The sequence below is a fragment of the Corylus avellana genome, chromosome 2, assembly GCF_965113065.1.
Source record: "Corylus avellana chromosome 2, dhCorAvel1.hap1.2, whole genome shotgun sequence".
In the NCBI taxonomy this organism is placed as follows: Eukaryota; Viridiplantae; Streptophyta; class Magnoliopsida; order Fagales; family Betulaceae; genus Corylus; species Corylus avellana.
In genome coordinates this window covers 7,564,542-7,579,768 of record NC_142491.1, presented here as the reverse complement: position 1 = coordinate 7,579,768, position 15,227 = coordinate 7,564,542, and the positions used below count along the sequence as shown (strand labels likewise).

General features: G+C 38.1%; 3 protein-coding genes across 5 annotated transcripts; 1 reads left to right on the top strand and 2 right to left on the bottom strand.

Annotated features, from left to right (window-relative positions):
* Window positions 1-4,641, top strand: LOC132167803 (Myb/SANT-like DNA-binding domain protein). Of its 2 annotated transcripts, XM_059578831.2 has the most exons (4): window positions 1-248; window positions 3,110-3,465; window positions 3,602-4,198; window positions 4,288-4,641. In XM_059578831.2, exons 2-3 carry the CDS (start codon window positions 3,112-3,114, stop codon window positions 4,166-4,168), a joined length of 921 nt encoding a protein of 306 aa, XP_059434814.1. In that variant the 5' UTR covers window positions 1-248; window positions 3,110-3,111; the 3' UTR covers window positions 4,169-4,198; window positions 4,288-4,641. The 2 variants fall into 2 exon arrangements, with proteins under 2 accessions (XP_059434814.1, XP_059434813.1); XM_059578830.2 differs by having other exon boundaries at window positions 3,602-4,641.
* Window positions 4,642-5,958: 1,317 nt separating this feature from the next.
* On the bottom strand, window positions 5,959-8,853 carry CRR22 (Pentatricopeptide repeat (PPR) superfamily protein). The gene has a single exon (XM_059591741.2). The coding sequence runs from the start codon at window positions 8,809-8,811 to the stop codon at window positions 6,343-6,345; it is 2,469 nt and encodes an 822-aa protein (XP_059447724.2). The 5' UTR covers window positions 8,812-8,853; the 3' UTR covers window positions 5,959-6,342.
* Window positions 8,854-9,720: 867 nt separating this feature from the next.
* Window positions 9,721-14,078, bottom strand: LOC132179109 (protein ELC-like). Of its 2 annotated transcripts, none has more exons than XR_015911446.1 (2): window positions 11,651-14,078; window positions 9,721-10,158 (listed from the first exon to the last, which is right to left on the bottom strand). XR_015911446.1 is itself a non-coding variant. In XM_059591753.2 (2 exons), the coding sequence occupies exon 1, from the start codon at window positions 13,913-13,915 to the stop codon at window positions 12,668-12,670; it is 1,248 nt and encodes a 415-aa protein (XP_059447736.1). In that variant the 5' UTR covers window positions 13,916-14,078; the 3' UTR covers window positions 9,721-10,158; window positions 12,625-12,667. The 2 variants fall into 2 exon arrangements, 1 of the variants encoding a protein (XP_059447736.1); XM_059591753.2 differs by having other exon boundaries at window positions 12,625-14,078.
* Window positions 14,079-15,227: the final 1,149 nt, after the last annotated feature.

The window sequence follows — 15,227 nt, the reverse complement described above, 5'->3', positions numbered from 1 at the left end:
CACTTTTCTCGTCAGCGTTTGGTTTTCGAGAAAGTGGGGGTCGAGAAAATTTTCAAAACTTTATTTTCTCGAGAAAAAGAAAAACCCTAACTTCCCAATGACCCGTCAGAGTAGTGGGAGTCCTCTTTCACAGTCTTGACGCCATCGCTGCATCTCCCGGCGATCAGATGCAGTCTAAATCGGCGATCTGATCGGCGAGAGAATTCCACCACTCCCAAGATCGGAATTCCTACTCTCCGTTGACTCTGGTATCTCTCTCTCTCTCTCTCTCTCTCTCTCTATGTGTGTGTGTGTGTGTGTGTGTGTGTGTGTATATATATATATATATATATATATATATGAAGTCTCTTTTTCTCTGCGTGAGTGTGTGTTTGTTTAATTTATTGTAAATTTTGTTAAGAAAAAAATGTGGGTACTATAGCTGGGTAAATTTGATTAGTGCCCATGATGTTGTAGTAGTTGCTTTCTGTATAACTGTGTCATTCTAAGTGTTAGCCTTTGGATTCGTTTTACTGGTCTTTCTCTGTGGGGGTGTGTTGTGTGTGTTTTTAGAGTAATTTTAGAAGTTACTCTGGACATGTCCCTTAAAAAATGAGGTGGCTTTTAAAATCATCATTTGATTAAAATCTAATAATAATAAATCACAAGCTCAATAGTGATTTTAAGAGCCACATCATTCTTGGGAGTGACACAAGAGGGACACAAAAGTGACTTCTAGCATTACTCATGTTTTTATGCTTATTATGTTTGGGAATTTTTAAGCATCACTTCTTGGGCATGGTGGAATAATTGCATGAGACGAATTCTTAACAATTTTGTATTTTTAGTTGTGGTTTAGGCTCTAATTTTCCTATGGTATGTTTAAGTTATAGTTTTTTGCTTGCATACACTGAAAACCCTTATGGACTGACTAGTTGTTCGCGGAATGACCGTAACTTCTGGAAAACTATTATATGAAGGTGTGCTGTGTATGATTTAGGAGAAAGCCAAGAATTGTGACTAGGCGTAATGGCAAGCACAGCTTCTCAGGATTAATTCAAATATTATGATAAGCTGTAATGAATTTGCTCTGCCATTTTTCTTGTTTAATTATGGATGAGTCAAAATTTTTTATAGTGACTATAAATTGGAAGTTGCAAGTAACACGTTCTTTTTTCCGTTCCCTCCATATTCTTTGTAAATATGTGTGACATCACTTTTTTGTTTCGTGAGGGTGTTTTCTTGTAGCTCCCTAAATCACTTTTTTGTTCAGACATGATAATGTGTTGTCAAAGTTTTGAACATTGGTAAGAATTACTTGTGGACTTCCATGTTTTCAATTTTCATGCTTACATAATAATGTCCTTTAAAAAAAATGTTCAGGTTGAATTACTTTGATTATTATGGAATGTGCAACCATAATTGCATGTACACATAGTTAGTCTATTTCTAAAAAAATTAAAAGGAAGCAGCATATTATGCACTTTGTATTGCTACGGATGGTGTTAGAATGTATTTAAACTAATCATATGTTGGTAGGATGAAGTTGATAGTGGATAACTGGATATATGACTTGACTTCCATTTATGGTATATTCTGCAAGTGAAGCCACTTTGATCCAAGAATGCATTATCATTTTTATATGTAATTAGCTGAATTGAATTGCAGGCCTTGGTTTATGATTTTGGTGTGATAACACCTGCGGTATAGTAGTTACATCCATGTCTATTGAGGGATAATATGTTATTGGCATATGAATATTCACTTATTTTTCATAAGTCTAATGTATACGTCTGATATGTTTAGTTCCATACAGTGATACATTGGATGCATGATGTGGAACCTAAAATTGATTGTTTTTAATAAGTAAACGCAATTTATTAAAAAGCGCAACCCAAGTATACAACAAGTATACAAGAGAAACATCACAAAAAAAAAAAAAAAAACTATACAAGAGAAACATCTAACTAAAGGAAGAAAAAAGCTCAAGAAAAACTAGAAATATTTGAGTCAAAGGCAATTGTCCATAGGTAAATAGTCTTAAAGAAAAAATCCTTTAATTCCTCCATTGTCCGTTCACGGTCTTCAAAACATCGATCATTTATTTCCCTCCAAAGACACCACATAAGGCACAATGGGACCTATACGATCATTTCTTTCCCACCAAAAGTTTAGTCTTTGAGTATGATATAAATTATTAAAAGCGCAATTTTCAATCAAATGGGTGTAAAAGGCCATCTATCTATTAATCAAAATAAAATGAGGCAGAAGCTATTTTATATAACATTGTGAATTATAGAGTTAAATTTTCACAATTATCATCAAATAAAGATGTAATTGCCAAAGAAATGAACCTATTGTTTTTCTTACAAAAGGGTGTGTGTGTGTGTGCATGTACTTGCCATATTGCCAATGTTTGCAGGTGTTTATTAATGATGTTCGTGTTCTAATAATCTTTTGTGCTTTTTTTTTTTTTTGTGAGCAATAATCTTTTGTGCTTCATTTGGTGGTTTATGGTCCCAATATCTTTTGGAGAAGGATGTGTTTCAGGACTAGCTCAACCAGATGCATGTGTGCGTGAAGTTATTGACTTTTGTGTTTGTGTGAAGTTCATTTTGTGTGTGTGCGCGCGAAGTTATTGGCTTTTCTCAGTTGTTCCAGGGCTTCTAACAAGTTATGCAGTTTAAAAAAAAATCTGCTTACTGAGGAATGATTTCTTAGAGTTCCTTGAGCGTAGGAATGTGCATTTGCACGACTAAAATGTAGCATAAACATGCTAAGTGTATTCTATTTAAAGTATATAGTGAGTTCAATGCAAATTGCTCAGGACCCTAGATGGAGGTTTGAGACTATACTTCCAAGGATGTATAGCTTCTTTTTCTTTTGCTATCTTGAACCCATCATCATTCATGTCTTACTCTGTACCTTTCTTATTGTTGATCTTGACATTAAACTATGCCATGTAATAATACATGATCCATGTAGATTATCTTGGAGTAGGTCCACTGCATTCTCTATTAGTAATCACTTGGATGAGGATGAGGATGCAGTCAATATCTATCATTCAGTTTGTTGAATTCTTCTTTATCATACGGCAAAAAATATAGTTATCTGTCTTTTACTGATTTAGGAATGGAGCAATATGACCTGCATGGACAGAGACGGGATATGAAGCACAAAGGAAGGAACGTAGTATGGTCAATTGCAATGGATAAGTGCCTTATTGAATCCCTTGCTATTCAGGCTAGAAACGGGAACAAAATCGACAAATGTTTTAATGAAAATGCTTACACTGCTGCTTGTATTGCCGTGAACTCTCATTTTAACTTGAACTTGAATAATCAAAAAGTTGTTAATCGACTTAAGACTATTAAGAAGAGATATAAGATAATTAGGGATATGCTAAGTCAAGACGGATTCAGGTGGAATCCGAATGCAAAGATGATTGAATGTGACAGCGATGATATTTGGAAGAGATACATTGTAGTAAGTTTTTCTTTTTACTTTTTTAAAAAAAGTTTCTCTCTCTCTCTCTCTCTCTCTCTCTCCTTTTTTGCCCTTTTAAAATGTGTCAGGCTGTTTTTTACAATATGCTTCTTGTGTTTTTCATTTCATTGGATAGACACACCCTGATGCAAGAGGATTTCGAGGGAAACAGATAGAGATGTACGATGAACTAAAAATTGTTTGTGGAAATTATCAAGCCCCTAGTCGTTGGGCAAAGATGAAGGATGGAGGCCATCCAACAGATTCAAGGAATTGTGATGATGACTCTGCTTCATATCTTTCCCCAAGTTCTGAAGACCAAAGCGAGACAGATGGAACAGAGTCATATACGGGAACGCCAGAGTATGCCCAGATGCCAGATGGTACTCAAGATCCTCCCCTGATACCACCTCTGAGACAGCTCCCAAAACGGCCTCGTGGCTCAGATGCTCTCCAGGATGCAATGTTGGCCGTGGCATCAAGCATCCGGCGCTTAGCTGATGCGATGGATCGAAGAAAATGCTCAATTGATGCCCATGAGCTATTAGAGGCGGTAATGGAGATCGATGGCTTGGAAGAGGCTAAACAGATGTATGCTTTTGAGTATTTGAATGCTGACCCTGTCAAAGCCAGAGCCTTCTTGACATACAATGCTCGAATGAGGAAGACATATTTGTTTCGACAATTCTGGTGGTGGAAGTGAATGCACAGAGTTGTCTCACAGCTTTTTCGGGTATATAGTTATGATATTGTGGGTGTTTTCTGGATATTTTCTGGCTATTTGCACATTATTTGAACCATCCTTGTTTGGTGTTTTGTTAGGTGAATGTATAGATATTAGATCTTCACTGGGTGAATGTAACTGGCTTGAAGCTTGGATTGTAAAGACATTTTCTGGCTTCCTTGCTGCCTCTTTTGGAAGTGAAGCGAGCAGTAGGTTTAAGAAGATTTCTTTTCTTACTTTTACATCTGTAAGAGGTCAAGTACTCGCTTATGCTTTTCTAAACTCCCTGGTGAATTTTTGTCTTTCAGCCTTCAATGGATTTGGGCTGTGCTTTCTTCACATTTGTTATGCTTTTTCCCCGTCTTTATGACCATATCAAGGGATTCGGATCCAGCAATTTGATGTTCGAATTGCTAATAATTTGGTTAGCAAATATTAGTCTTTACAAGATCTATCTGTCCAAATAGGTAGCGAATAATTCGAAACTTGCTTGGTAAGGTAAACTCTTTGAAGTGTTATTTATGGCAGAAATTGCACAAACGATCAAATGATAAAAAGGAATATTTTTTTGGGTTTGTCTTCAATTATTAGCATATTACTGCTGAGAATGCCGTTGGGAACAAATTCTGACTCAATGATGATCTTTTCTGATGATGATTCGGACCGAGAAATCACTTTTATAAAAGCACTTTTGAAGTCAAAGGCAAAATTAATTTGACAGTTGGAAGTTTTGTTTCTTTTTTCTTTTGGTGATTGTTCTTTCTTTCTTTTAGTTGATCCAATCCAATATTATCAAGAAATCCCCAAACTACAAGTCTTTCCATAGCAACTTCAAGCACAAGCAGAGGTATCGGTCGTGTAACACATGAAGTTGTGTTGTTTTTCATATTTGACAAACTTGAGGGCCCTTTTTTATTATATTAATTATTTGCTAGAAAAGAGCACCTCCCAAACTTGAAATTGTATTAGTTTGTCTTTAGGACTAAAATAAAATGTTTCTCTACACTACCAATTGCTGTATAATTCATTAAGAGTTCGTTTGGTCTTACAATTTTGTAGGTCAAAAGTGCGTTGTTAAACAAAATCGTTGACACTTGAAAGTGTCTCGTTTAAGTGCGTTTTTAGAAAATGGCAGTTTGAAAATAAGAAAAATCTCTCAAATCACAACATGTAAGGATGTGCGTTTTAAAATGCACGATTTTAAAGGCTGAATTGCGATTTTACCAAACATTTAACTATATTTTAAAAATTTCTTTTTTTAAATTGCATGTTTCGAAACCACAAAACTAAATGGACCTAAGGCTACTATTATGTACTTAGTACTCGCGGAATAACGAACGATCACAAAGGCTTTAAGAATTATTAAGGGACTAGAGCAATATGGTCTTCTATACAAGGACAAAAACAAAGTTTTCATTTGAACTAAGTTGGAAAAAATTCTTTCAGCCTAGTGTACCAAACTGACATTTGTCCCTAGAGCATGTGATTCTTGCATGTATTTTTAATAGGATCAACAAAGCATGTGAGCATGTATTTGTAGTAGAGGTATTTTAGGATTATAACTTATTATCTCTAAGGTATTCTAATCCTAAAATACCTCTACTATTAGACTCGTAACACCTTCCATGACTAGAGACTGTGTAACTGAGTGAGCATGCACCATCCACTTCAAATCAACAAGCAACTAGAACATAGTCAAAAACAGGTACCAAGAATTTCTTTGCTTAAACGAATCAATCAAAGAATAAACAGGTGAATGAGAAGGAGCTCTTGATAATTAAAAATAAAAAATAAAAAATAAAAACTAAATTTTGATACAAGGATTTCCATAAAGACTATAATGGTCTGGTTATCTTATGAAGAATTAAAAAATATCAAAATATGACAAGATGTACCTTATTTTTGTTGTATGGCTAGACAAATTTGCAGCCTACTTCCAGACCTTCTATTTGTTCCTGTTCTTAAGATATTGATTTGCACTATTTGGGCATGACAGCCGGATGATATCATGACGTTTGAAAATTATGGAAAAACCAAACTTCATCCAAGCATCCTTTTATCTGCTTCACAAGACCCTGTTCCTTGTAAACATTCCGCGGCGGCTAGTACAGTTACAGCCACTCTCAAGAATCAAGACATGTACATTGACCACTTCACCAATAATCTCCACAAGAGCAGATTCCATTTTTGAAATGGTGGAACCGATGCATATCACGCACTATGATTTCCCGTCCGGTTACAAGTGAAATGTACTTGGTCGCATTATGGCAATCACCACAAACTCGTAGGTTTTTTCGGATGTGTATGGTTGTGCCTGGACGGGTGTTTAAGAGTCCAAAGGCAATAGCCAGCTTCTCACTATGACTATTGAGCAACTGCACCTTAACGTCATCCTCCACATCATGAATTGAATTGGTATCAGGCACATAGCCAGCAGCCCTGATGTCTTCTCCCAGTTTCTCAAGAAAAGCATATATTCTTTTGGATTGGGGATGGCTCGTGCTTCCAGAATGGAAACTATGAACCTCATTTCTCAAGTCCACTAAACTGCAACCAGGAGTTTTCCGAAGCCCGCTCTTCTCCATCACGGTTCTCACTTTCGCCATTTTGTCCCACATTGAAGCTGTGGCATATATATTACAGAGCAGTACATGGTACCCACCTTCATGCGGGTTTAACTCGAACAGTTTGTCTGCTGCCTTCTCCCCCAACTCAACATTTTTATGGATTTTGCAGGCTCCCAACATAGCCCCAAATACGGTAATCCCAGGCTCAATAGGCATCTTTTGAATGAAATCCCAGGCTTCATTGAGCTTTCCAGCTCGACCAAGAAGGTCAACCATAGCTCCATAGTGATCCATTGAGGGCACTAAGCCATAATCTTCCTTCATGCTGGAAAAGAAGCCGAGTCCCTCTTCCACCAAGCCTGAGTGGCTGCAAGCAGAGATAACACACAGAAAAGTTATGTCATTTGGCTTGACGGTTCCCTTTTGCATATCACAGAACAGTTCTACAGCAGCTTTTCCAAGGCCGTGTGTCCCATATCCATCTATCATAGCATTCCATGTTGTCACATGCCGCTCTTCCATCATGTCAAAGAGCTTTCTTGCGATGTGAATAGCTCCACATTTAGCATACATGTCGACAATAGCAGTCATCACAAAGGCATTTTTGTCCAAGCAAGTTCTTATAACGAGTCCATGCATCCACTTTGCTTGTCGAGTAACTGACAACTCGGCAAGAGCAGGCATAACGCTTACCATGGTAAATGAATCTGGTTTTATATTTTGTGATTTCATCTCACAAAAGTAATTTAAAGCCTCATTTACCCGCCCATTTTGAGCATAACCTAATATCATGGCATTCCATGAGACAAGGGTTTTGCCCTGCAAGTTTTCAAATACTTTAGCAGCAAGATCAACTCTCTTACATTTGGAATACATGGATATCAAAGAGTTCATCACAGAAACATCAGATCCAAGTTTCAATTGATCCAATAATTTATGAATGAATTTTCCCCGCTCAAGATCACCCAAGTCAGCACACGCATGTAAAGTTTCCATAATAGTAACATTGGTTGGTTCAACTCCTTCATCCAGCATCCTCTGAAAAATTGCCATTGCTTCCTCAGGATCCCCACTTTGTACATACCCATCAATCATGGTATTCCACGAAACAGCAGTCCTTTGTCTCATCCTGTCGAAGATTAACCGAGCAATCCCCACCGAACTACATTTTGAGTACATGTCTACCAAAGCAGTAGAAATATTTACAAGCGATCCAAACCCAGCTCTCATAACATAGCCATGAATCAACTTTCCAATCCTCAAAGACCCAATGTCTGCAGCGGCAGGCAAGATAGTGACCATCGTAATTGAATCAGGCTTTTGTCCTTCCTCCTGCATCTGTAAAACCAACTCTAACGCTACTTTTGCCAACCCGTTTTGTGCATATCCAGCAATAATCGTATTCCAAGACACTAAGTCCCTTTCGGGCATTCTATCAAACATCTTATAAGCTTCATTGATCTGCCTACACTTTGCATACAAATTCACCACTCCAGTCATTGCAAACAAATTGGACGAATGCCCACTAGTTATCAGCTGTGCATGAATCTCCTTACCCCTCCTAAGGTCCGTATTATCACCGCAAACTTTCAACAAATAAGTGAAATTATAAACCACGGGCTCAACTTCATCATACTTCATTCGACAAAAAAACGACACAGCATTGTTCAATGACGAGTTCTTGGCATACCCTTTGAGCATAGTGTGATAAAGCGCGTCGAGTTTATCCTCAATGGGCTCGAAAACGCGAGCAGCGTCGTTCACGCTACCGTACTTACAGAACAAACTGACGAGCTTGGTTTGGAACAGATGCTCATCGGAGAGGCCGTTCTTGATGATGAGAGGTAGAATTTGGTGGAGCTCTTTCATGCAAGTGCAGAGCTCAAGGAGAAGGGCTGCAGGGTGCTTATAGACATGAGAAGGAATGTGGGTTCTTGGTGATAGAGTGTGAGAGACAGTGAGTGATGAAGAGGGGCTTGTTTTGAAGGGAGTTGCCGGGGCTTTGCTGTTTGTAATGGGGAGGATGGGCGTGGGGTGCAGTAGCTGTGAGCTCATCGTTCTCGCTCTCTACATTTCCTGTGGATCCTTTGAGGATAAGTTTTTCAAATTTATATTTTTTTGGAAAAATAAAATAAAATAAAAGATATTTTGTTCTTTTGGACACAAAGAGGGACATTACAACCTTTTAACGGTAGATTGGAAGAACATTGCAAAACTAAAAATATTGAAAGTTTTTGCTTTTAGTTTGTTGCTTGTTTTCAATGGAAAAAAGGGCTTGAAGAGTGATAGATAATTCAAAGTTGACAAAGTTTGTTCGATTCAACATTTTCACGTGCATTTTTAAATAGAAAGTTGTCCGAGCAAGATGCTCGCTTTGCCGACCAAAGTGCTTTTGTCCGAGCCGGAGGCCTACCTGCCTGAGCAACTACAATTTTTTTATTCTCCTCTTTGGACAATGAATTGTAAAGGATCTAAATCCCTCATTTTAAAGGCATAGTTGGCATGTCAAATTCAACCAAGCAAATGTAGACGTTTATTAGCAAGTTAAGGACAAATAACCAGAAGCTGAACTCTCTATCTGGTGTAACCATAATAGATTATTAAAAGAAAGTAGGCGAACAAGATTAACGACCATGAATCTCGTCTTCTTATCTATGGTTTGGTGAGACAGAACATGAATTCGAGTCTACTAAGAAGATAAGAAGATGATATATATATATATATATATATATATATATATATATATATATATATATAGAGAGAGAGAGAGAGAGAGAGAGAGGGAGTTCGGACAAAGTTTTCATTTAAATTGAATTTGACGAATTTTTTCAAATCTAATTCATTAAATTGATATCTATTCAAAAGGCATGTAATTTTTAAATGCATTTTTAATTCTCCCATACATTTTAAACACATGTTAATTTAATATTTCCTCCAACCCACTTTATAAAAAATATTAAAAAAAAACAAAAAAACAAAAATCTGCATTCACAAGTATAATTTCATACATATCCCATGATACGCCATACAAACTCAGCCAATCATGAAATGCTTGCAATCTACTGTAAGAGTCCAGTGATATAGCATTGAATGGAAGCAAACAAGTTACTAGCATCCTGAACCTACGTAAGACTACTTTGATGGTTTTTCAGTACAATAATCTGCACCTTTTCAACTGTGCTATCCAGAAGCATGTAGAGAGCAACTTGAAAGGAACCACTAGGGTTTTGGGCAGAAAATAAAACTTGCTTCCTCAATTCTGCAACTGCTGACAACAGCCATTGGTAGTCTTCCTATGTAACTCCCCAAGTATTAGTCTTTCTTCATACCAACACACCCAAACCAAGAAGGCACCATCTTCTTAAAGAGTCAACTATACTAGCATTCTGCAAGGAAGGGTCTCTGCAACAATGCTTAAATGTATCAATAATTTTTGTTAAACATAGGATCTCTGCAACAATGCTTAATGTAACATGACATCTATAAGAACATAACCCATAAAGAGATTCAATACTGAGGTCAACCCAACTAAGCTTTAATCCCAATTAAATTTAGATTGGCTTTAATCCCACTTGAGAATCAGATTATCACTATTAAATGTCATAGCAAATATAAATTCAGAACATTTGAATTCTACTCACAGATACATGATACACTATACTGAACATTGGTGAAGGCATTAAAACTGAAAATTCCAGTGAAAATAAGTTCCATGTTCATCATAGATGATATAAGAATTTCATGTGGTTGCAAAAAATATGCATGTAGTTATAAGTTCACTTAATTTCCATGCATGTTGTGGATAAGGTACATGGCACACAGTGTGTTTCTAGTTTTGGATGTCCAAGTTGTGCAGAACATTTCTCAATGCAACATAGAATAAGAAGATAATTATGTACCAAAGTACTCAGAATATTTGTGTGACTTAGATTATGTAAGTTACAGTACAAGCAGAAGACACATAATCACTTGAAACACTTACAATAATAGTAAAAGTACATGATTAGTAATGTTAGGTACCAGCAATAATCATTATGCAGGCCTATCGAATTATGTCCTAAGGATTCTCTTAAGCTGTCTCATAAGCTCGCAAGGTTCTAAGATTACTCATAGAACACCACAAAAAACAACTACAATCATCACTGAAAGTTGTCCCCTTGTCCTAAAATCAAAGTAGACACTCCAAGACATGGCTTTGTAATGAGTATACCAGAATTACCAACAAGAAACATTTTGATTACACAACCTGTTCAAAAACCCTTCTATAGCGACTCCATAAGGTTGTCATAGAATTGTCAAATATCAGTATTCTAATTGAGAACCACAGTCGTGTATCATCTATAAGAACTAAGAAGTGTCACATCCTAACGCTCCAAGGTCAGAATGATGATACGCTTATGAATGTAGCTAACAACTATCTACTTAACCTACACATTCAGCTTAGAGTTCACGTCAGAATAATCATTTGATAATGCAACTAAACCATGCTTTTTTTCTTTTTGGCTTCATGGAGGCAATGAATTAGAGATGATCTTTCTACTTCATGTTTAAAGATATATCAAGATTTAAGGAAATGACTCACACATGGTAAGGAGAAGAAGAGAACCCCTTTGATAGTGACTAGAAAACACTTCGATATTAGAACTTATTCTAAACTCCTAAGCTTGGTCAGCTGCTACAGCCGTTACTAGTGTTGGATATAGTGACTAGAAAATGCTTCAATATTAGAAAGTAATTATGAATGTGCCTACCACTTATGCTAAATTCATAACTTTGGTAGACTGCTACAACAATTACTGGTGTTGGATACATTTTGCAAAGCTCTTGAAGGCTAAAAAGTGCATCAATTTCGTAACATTGCAAAATGGTAACAAATCTGGACGAAGTTGCCTACCTAACTTGTAGTCTCAAAAGCAAACCCATCTGCCAAACATAGAGAAGCCCTCACACACCAAGATACAATTGAGGGAAGACTTGGGCTAACATCTGTGTTGCATCTTTCATATAGTTCTTATAATAATAGACCAAAGACACCTAGCAACACGCCACCTGATGTCCAGACCCAGACCCTATATAATCAGGATGAATCAAGAGTTACAGCATTTTGGATGAACATATCTCCTAATTTTATTGGAAGCAAACAGATATCAATTCCTATTTATTAAGTACATACAGTGTTTGAAATTTATAAACTAATACTGCAGTATCAAATTGTTACTTATCCACCAGATAGACTAGCATGTCAGGAAAATATTATAGTAGCCGACACAAGCACAGTGGCTCAAGGAAGAAGCATCAGCAACCTTTATGCTCTTAACAATAAACTGGAGAACCTAAACGCAACTAACTAAACCACAAACTTGATACTCACAACAAACCTTCCTCTGTACATTCTCTCATTAAAACATATCAACTCGTCCATCCATTGGATAGAAGAATAGTATCGCAGAGGCGAAAAAAATAAATGACACAACACGGAACAGAATGAGATGTTATTTGCATTGCAAGAGACCGACATCGGAAGATCCTGCTCATGTGAAGCACAAGTTATTCACTTGTTTGTAACAATACCGTGAACAAATACATATATAATCAAAGAAACATCCCAAATATTCTCGATGTTTCCTTGATCAAAGATGTCAAATTTTAACCATATTACAACACAAAATGCTTCTTCCCCTGTATGCGAATGAAATAAACCATAAGAAATGCATAAATATCGACAATGTGTCAAAAATTTAACATTAACCCATCAATTATTCAATCACAACATACACAACAACTCGTATAAGCTTGCCCTATGGATACAAATCATTATCAAACAATCCAAAACCATTAACCGTTGACAAATTTTCACATGAATCTGACCTGACGTTACACGATACGACTTGGTATAACCAATCAACCAAGCTCAAGCTCGAACACGCAGTTGCTCCGCATCACCGCCATAATGCGAAATCCTGGCGGCCATATTGGCCACCTGCGCCTGCATCTGTGCAGCACGCACCTTGGCAGCAGTGGCGCGGTGGAAGAATTGTTCGCGCGACAACAATCGCACGGACCTCAGGTACTGATCGAACGGCATGGCACCCTCCTGCGCCGCCTTGTCCAGCGCGTACACCACGTCCTCGACGGCCAAGTCCGCGGCCGTGCACTCCATCATCTGCTTCGACAACACGTCGACACACTCGAACGCGTCGTCCACGTCGATCACGTCGCCTCCTAAACCCCTTGTAATCTTCGCTTCGTTGTCTCTAAGCCACGACTCCAAAACGTCGCCGTTCATCAACACCATCTGCAACTGCTGCTCCAACGCTTCCTTCTCGTCGATCATCTCCTTGAGGCCTCTGTTCAGCTCTTCTCCGCGGTGTCTGAGCACGGCCTGCGCGTTGAAGTGCGCGTCCATCTCCCCTTCACGCCCCTTTCTCATCGCGGTGATGTCCCCATGGACGACCTCCACCAGCCTGTTCACCGCGTTCCTCTTGTACACCTCCGCCGGGTCCTCCGCCTGCACCCCACCGTACGGCGACGGCGGATACACCCTCGGCGGGCGCGTATAGCCCACGCTCGAGGCATTTCCATTGGGATGATTGAAACTAGGGCTAGGGCTGGGGCTGGGGCTGGGGCTAGGGTTAGGGTTGGGGTTGGAGCGGCGCTGGGAATAGAGAGGGGGGTCGCGGCCAAAGTAGAGGCTGAGATCGCGGGCCAGTTCGACGAGATTGGAGCTGGGGTAGATCCAGTTTTGGAGATAAGGGACGGAGACGAGGCCGGAGGGGTTGACGTGGGCGTGGGGGCGCTTGATGACCATGTCGCGCGTGGGATTCACGTAGACGCAGGGAGGGTGGCGGGGGTAGGACTCCATGAGCCAGATGATGACGGGGATGTTGTAGGTGAGGCCCTGGAAGGACATGGGGACGGTGCCGTCTGCCTGGAGGAGGTTGACGGAACGGCCGTCGTTGTGGGTGAACGTCGCCGTTTTGGGCTCGAGAGAGGGGTAGTTGGAGGAGAGAGCGACGAGGTGCTGGCGGATGAGCCACTTGGTGTCCTCGGAGTAGGGGAGCGCTGAGGGGCCGCGCTGGGAGAGGACGGAGCTCAGGAATTGCTGGGTCTGCTGGGGGTTCGGCGGCGCCGGACCCGCGTGCACCGGCGGTGACACCATCTGAAACAAAGGAATTTGCTTTGGTTGTACGTGTTGTGAATTGTGGTTGGTTGCGTTGTGATGGATTTGGTTTTGGGCAAAAGAAAGAGGGAGGAGTTGGGGAAATGCTTGGAAAGCGTTGCGTGGGAGACACAGTACACGTGCTTGTCGTCGTTTGGAAGGGGTGGACTCTCTTGGGTGGTCACTCAACGGATCGGGACAAAAAGGTTATTAGGGGGTGTTTTCCAAATGACTAAAAAAAACCTTATTAATTCTCTCAAAATTAACTCAAAAATTCTTATTTTTTACATCATATCAATCACTTTTTATTATTATTTAAATAAAAAAACACTACAAAACAATTTTTTTTTTTTTCACTTTTTCATACAAAACATTCTACTTTTTTTTTTTTTTTTTTTTTTCTCACTTCAATTTTCAAGTCCTTTACCAATTGCCATACACACCATACAAGTCTTGACCATATTCTAATTAGTTTTAAGAGCCTGTTTGTAATTACGTTTGAGAAATACAGTTTTTAAGTTCAAAAGAGCTTTAAAGCAAAAGTTTCATTTTTAAGCTTTTGCTAAAAGTAGTTTTTTGCCATTTCTAAGCTTTTTGAACCCTTAGCGCTTTTAATTTTTTTACCAAACGAATACTTTTTTTTTTTTTTTTTTTTTTCAAACTTAGGGTTTGTTTAGGATTGCGTTTAAAGGTTTTAAAAGTGCTTTTAACACTTAAAAATTTCATTTGAAAAAAAAAATATTCATTTGATAAAAAAATAAAAAACGCTAAGGGTCCAAAAAACTTAAAAAATGGTCAAAAAAACATTTTTAGCAAAAACTTAAAAATAAATTTTTTGCTCTAAAGCTCTTTTGGACTTAAAAACTGTATTTTTCAAACGCAATTCTAAATAGGCTCTAAGTAATTACCTATATTCAATATTTACAAGCGTGATGATTAATAAGGACTATAGCTATAGTTTTAGTGGCATTGTTTTGAAATAGTTCGTATAAATATATTTTTTTTAAGGCTTAAAAATAATATTTATATCTATCTTTGAAGACACTCTGTTCAAATTTCAAATATCATATGTACAGTAAAATAATAAGCATAGGTCAAATAATTATAATTATTTTAAATGATCATAAATAATATATATACTATTAAATCTATAAAATCCAATATAAACCATTAAATAAATCTTGTGAAATGAAAAAAGGGTCTTGTTTAACATAATAGTGCACTTTCATCCAAGATACAGTAGACAATAGTAGATGACTCCGTCCCTGAGGGATAGTTCAATCAGTTGTAGACCACGCTTAATAAAGTAAAA

Excerpts from the sequence above, each read along its gene's own strand:
- LOC132167803 (XM_059578831.2), top strand. The coding sequence starts at position 3,112 with ATGGAGCAATATGACCTGCATGGACAGAGACGGGATATGAAGCACAAA. Across the intron at positions 3,466-3,601 it reads TTTGGAAGAGATACATTGTA|ACACACCCTGATGCAAGAGG; the intron begins GTAAGTTTTTCT and ends TTCATTGGATAG.
- CRR22 (XM_059591741.2), bottom strand. The coding sequence starts at position 8,811 with ATGAGCTCACAGCTACTGCACCCCACGCCCATCCTCCCCATTACAAAC.
- LOC132179109 (XM_059591753.2), bottom strand. The coding sequence starts at position 13,915 with ATGGTGTCACCGCCGGTGCACGCGGGTCCGGCGCCGCCGAACCCCCAG.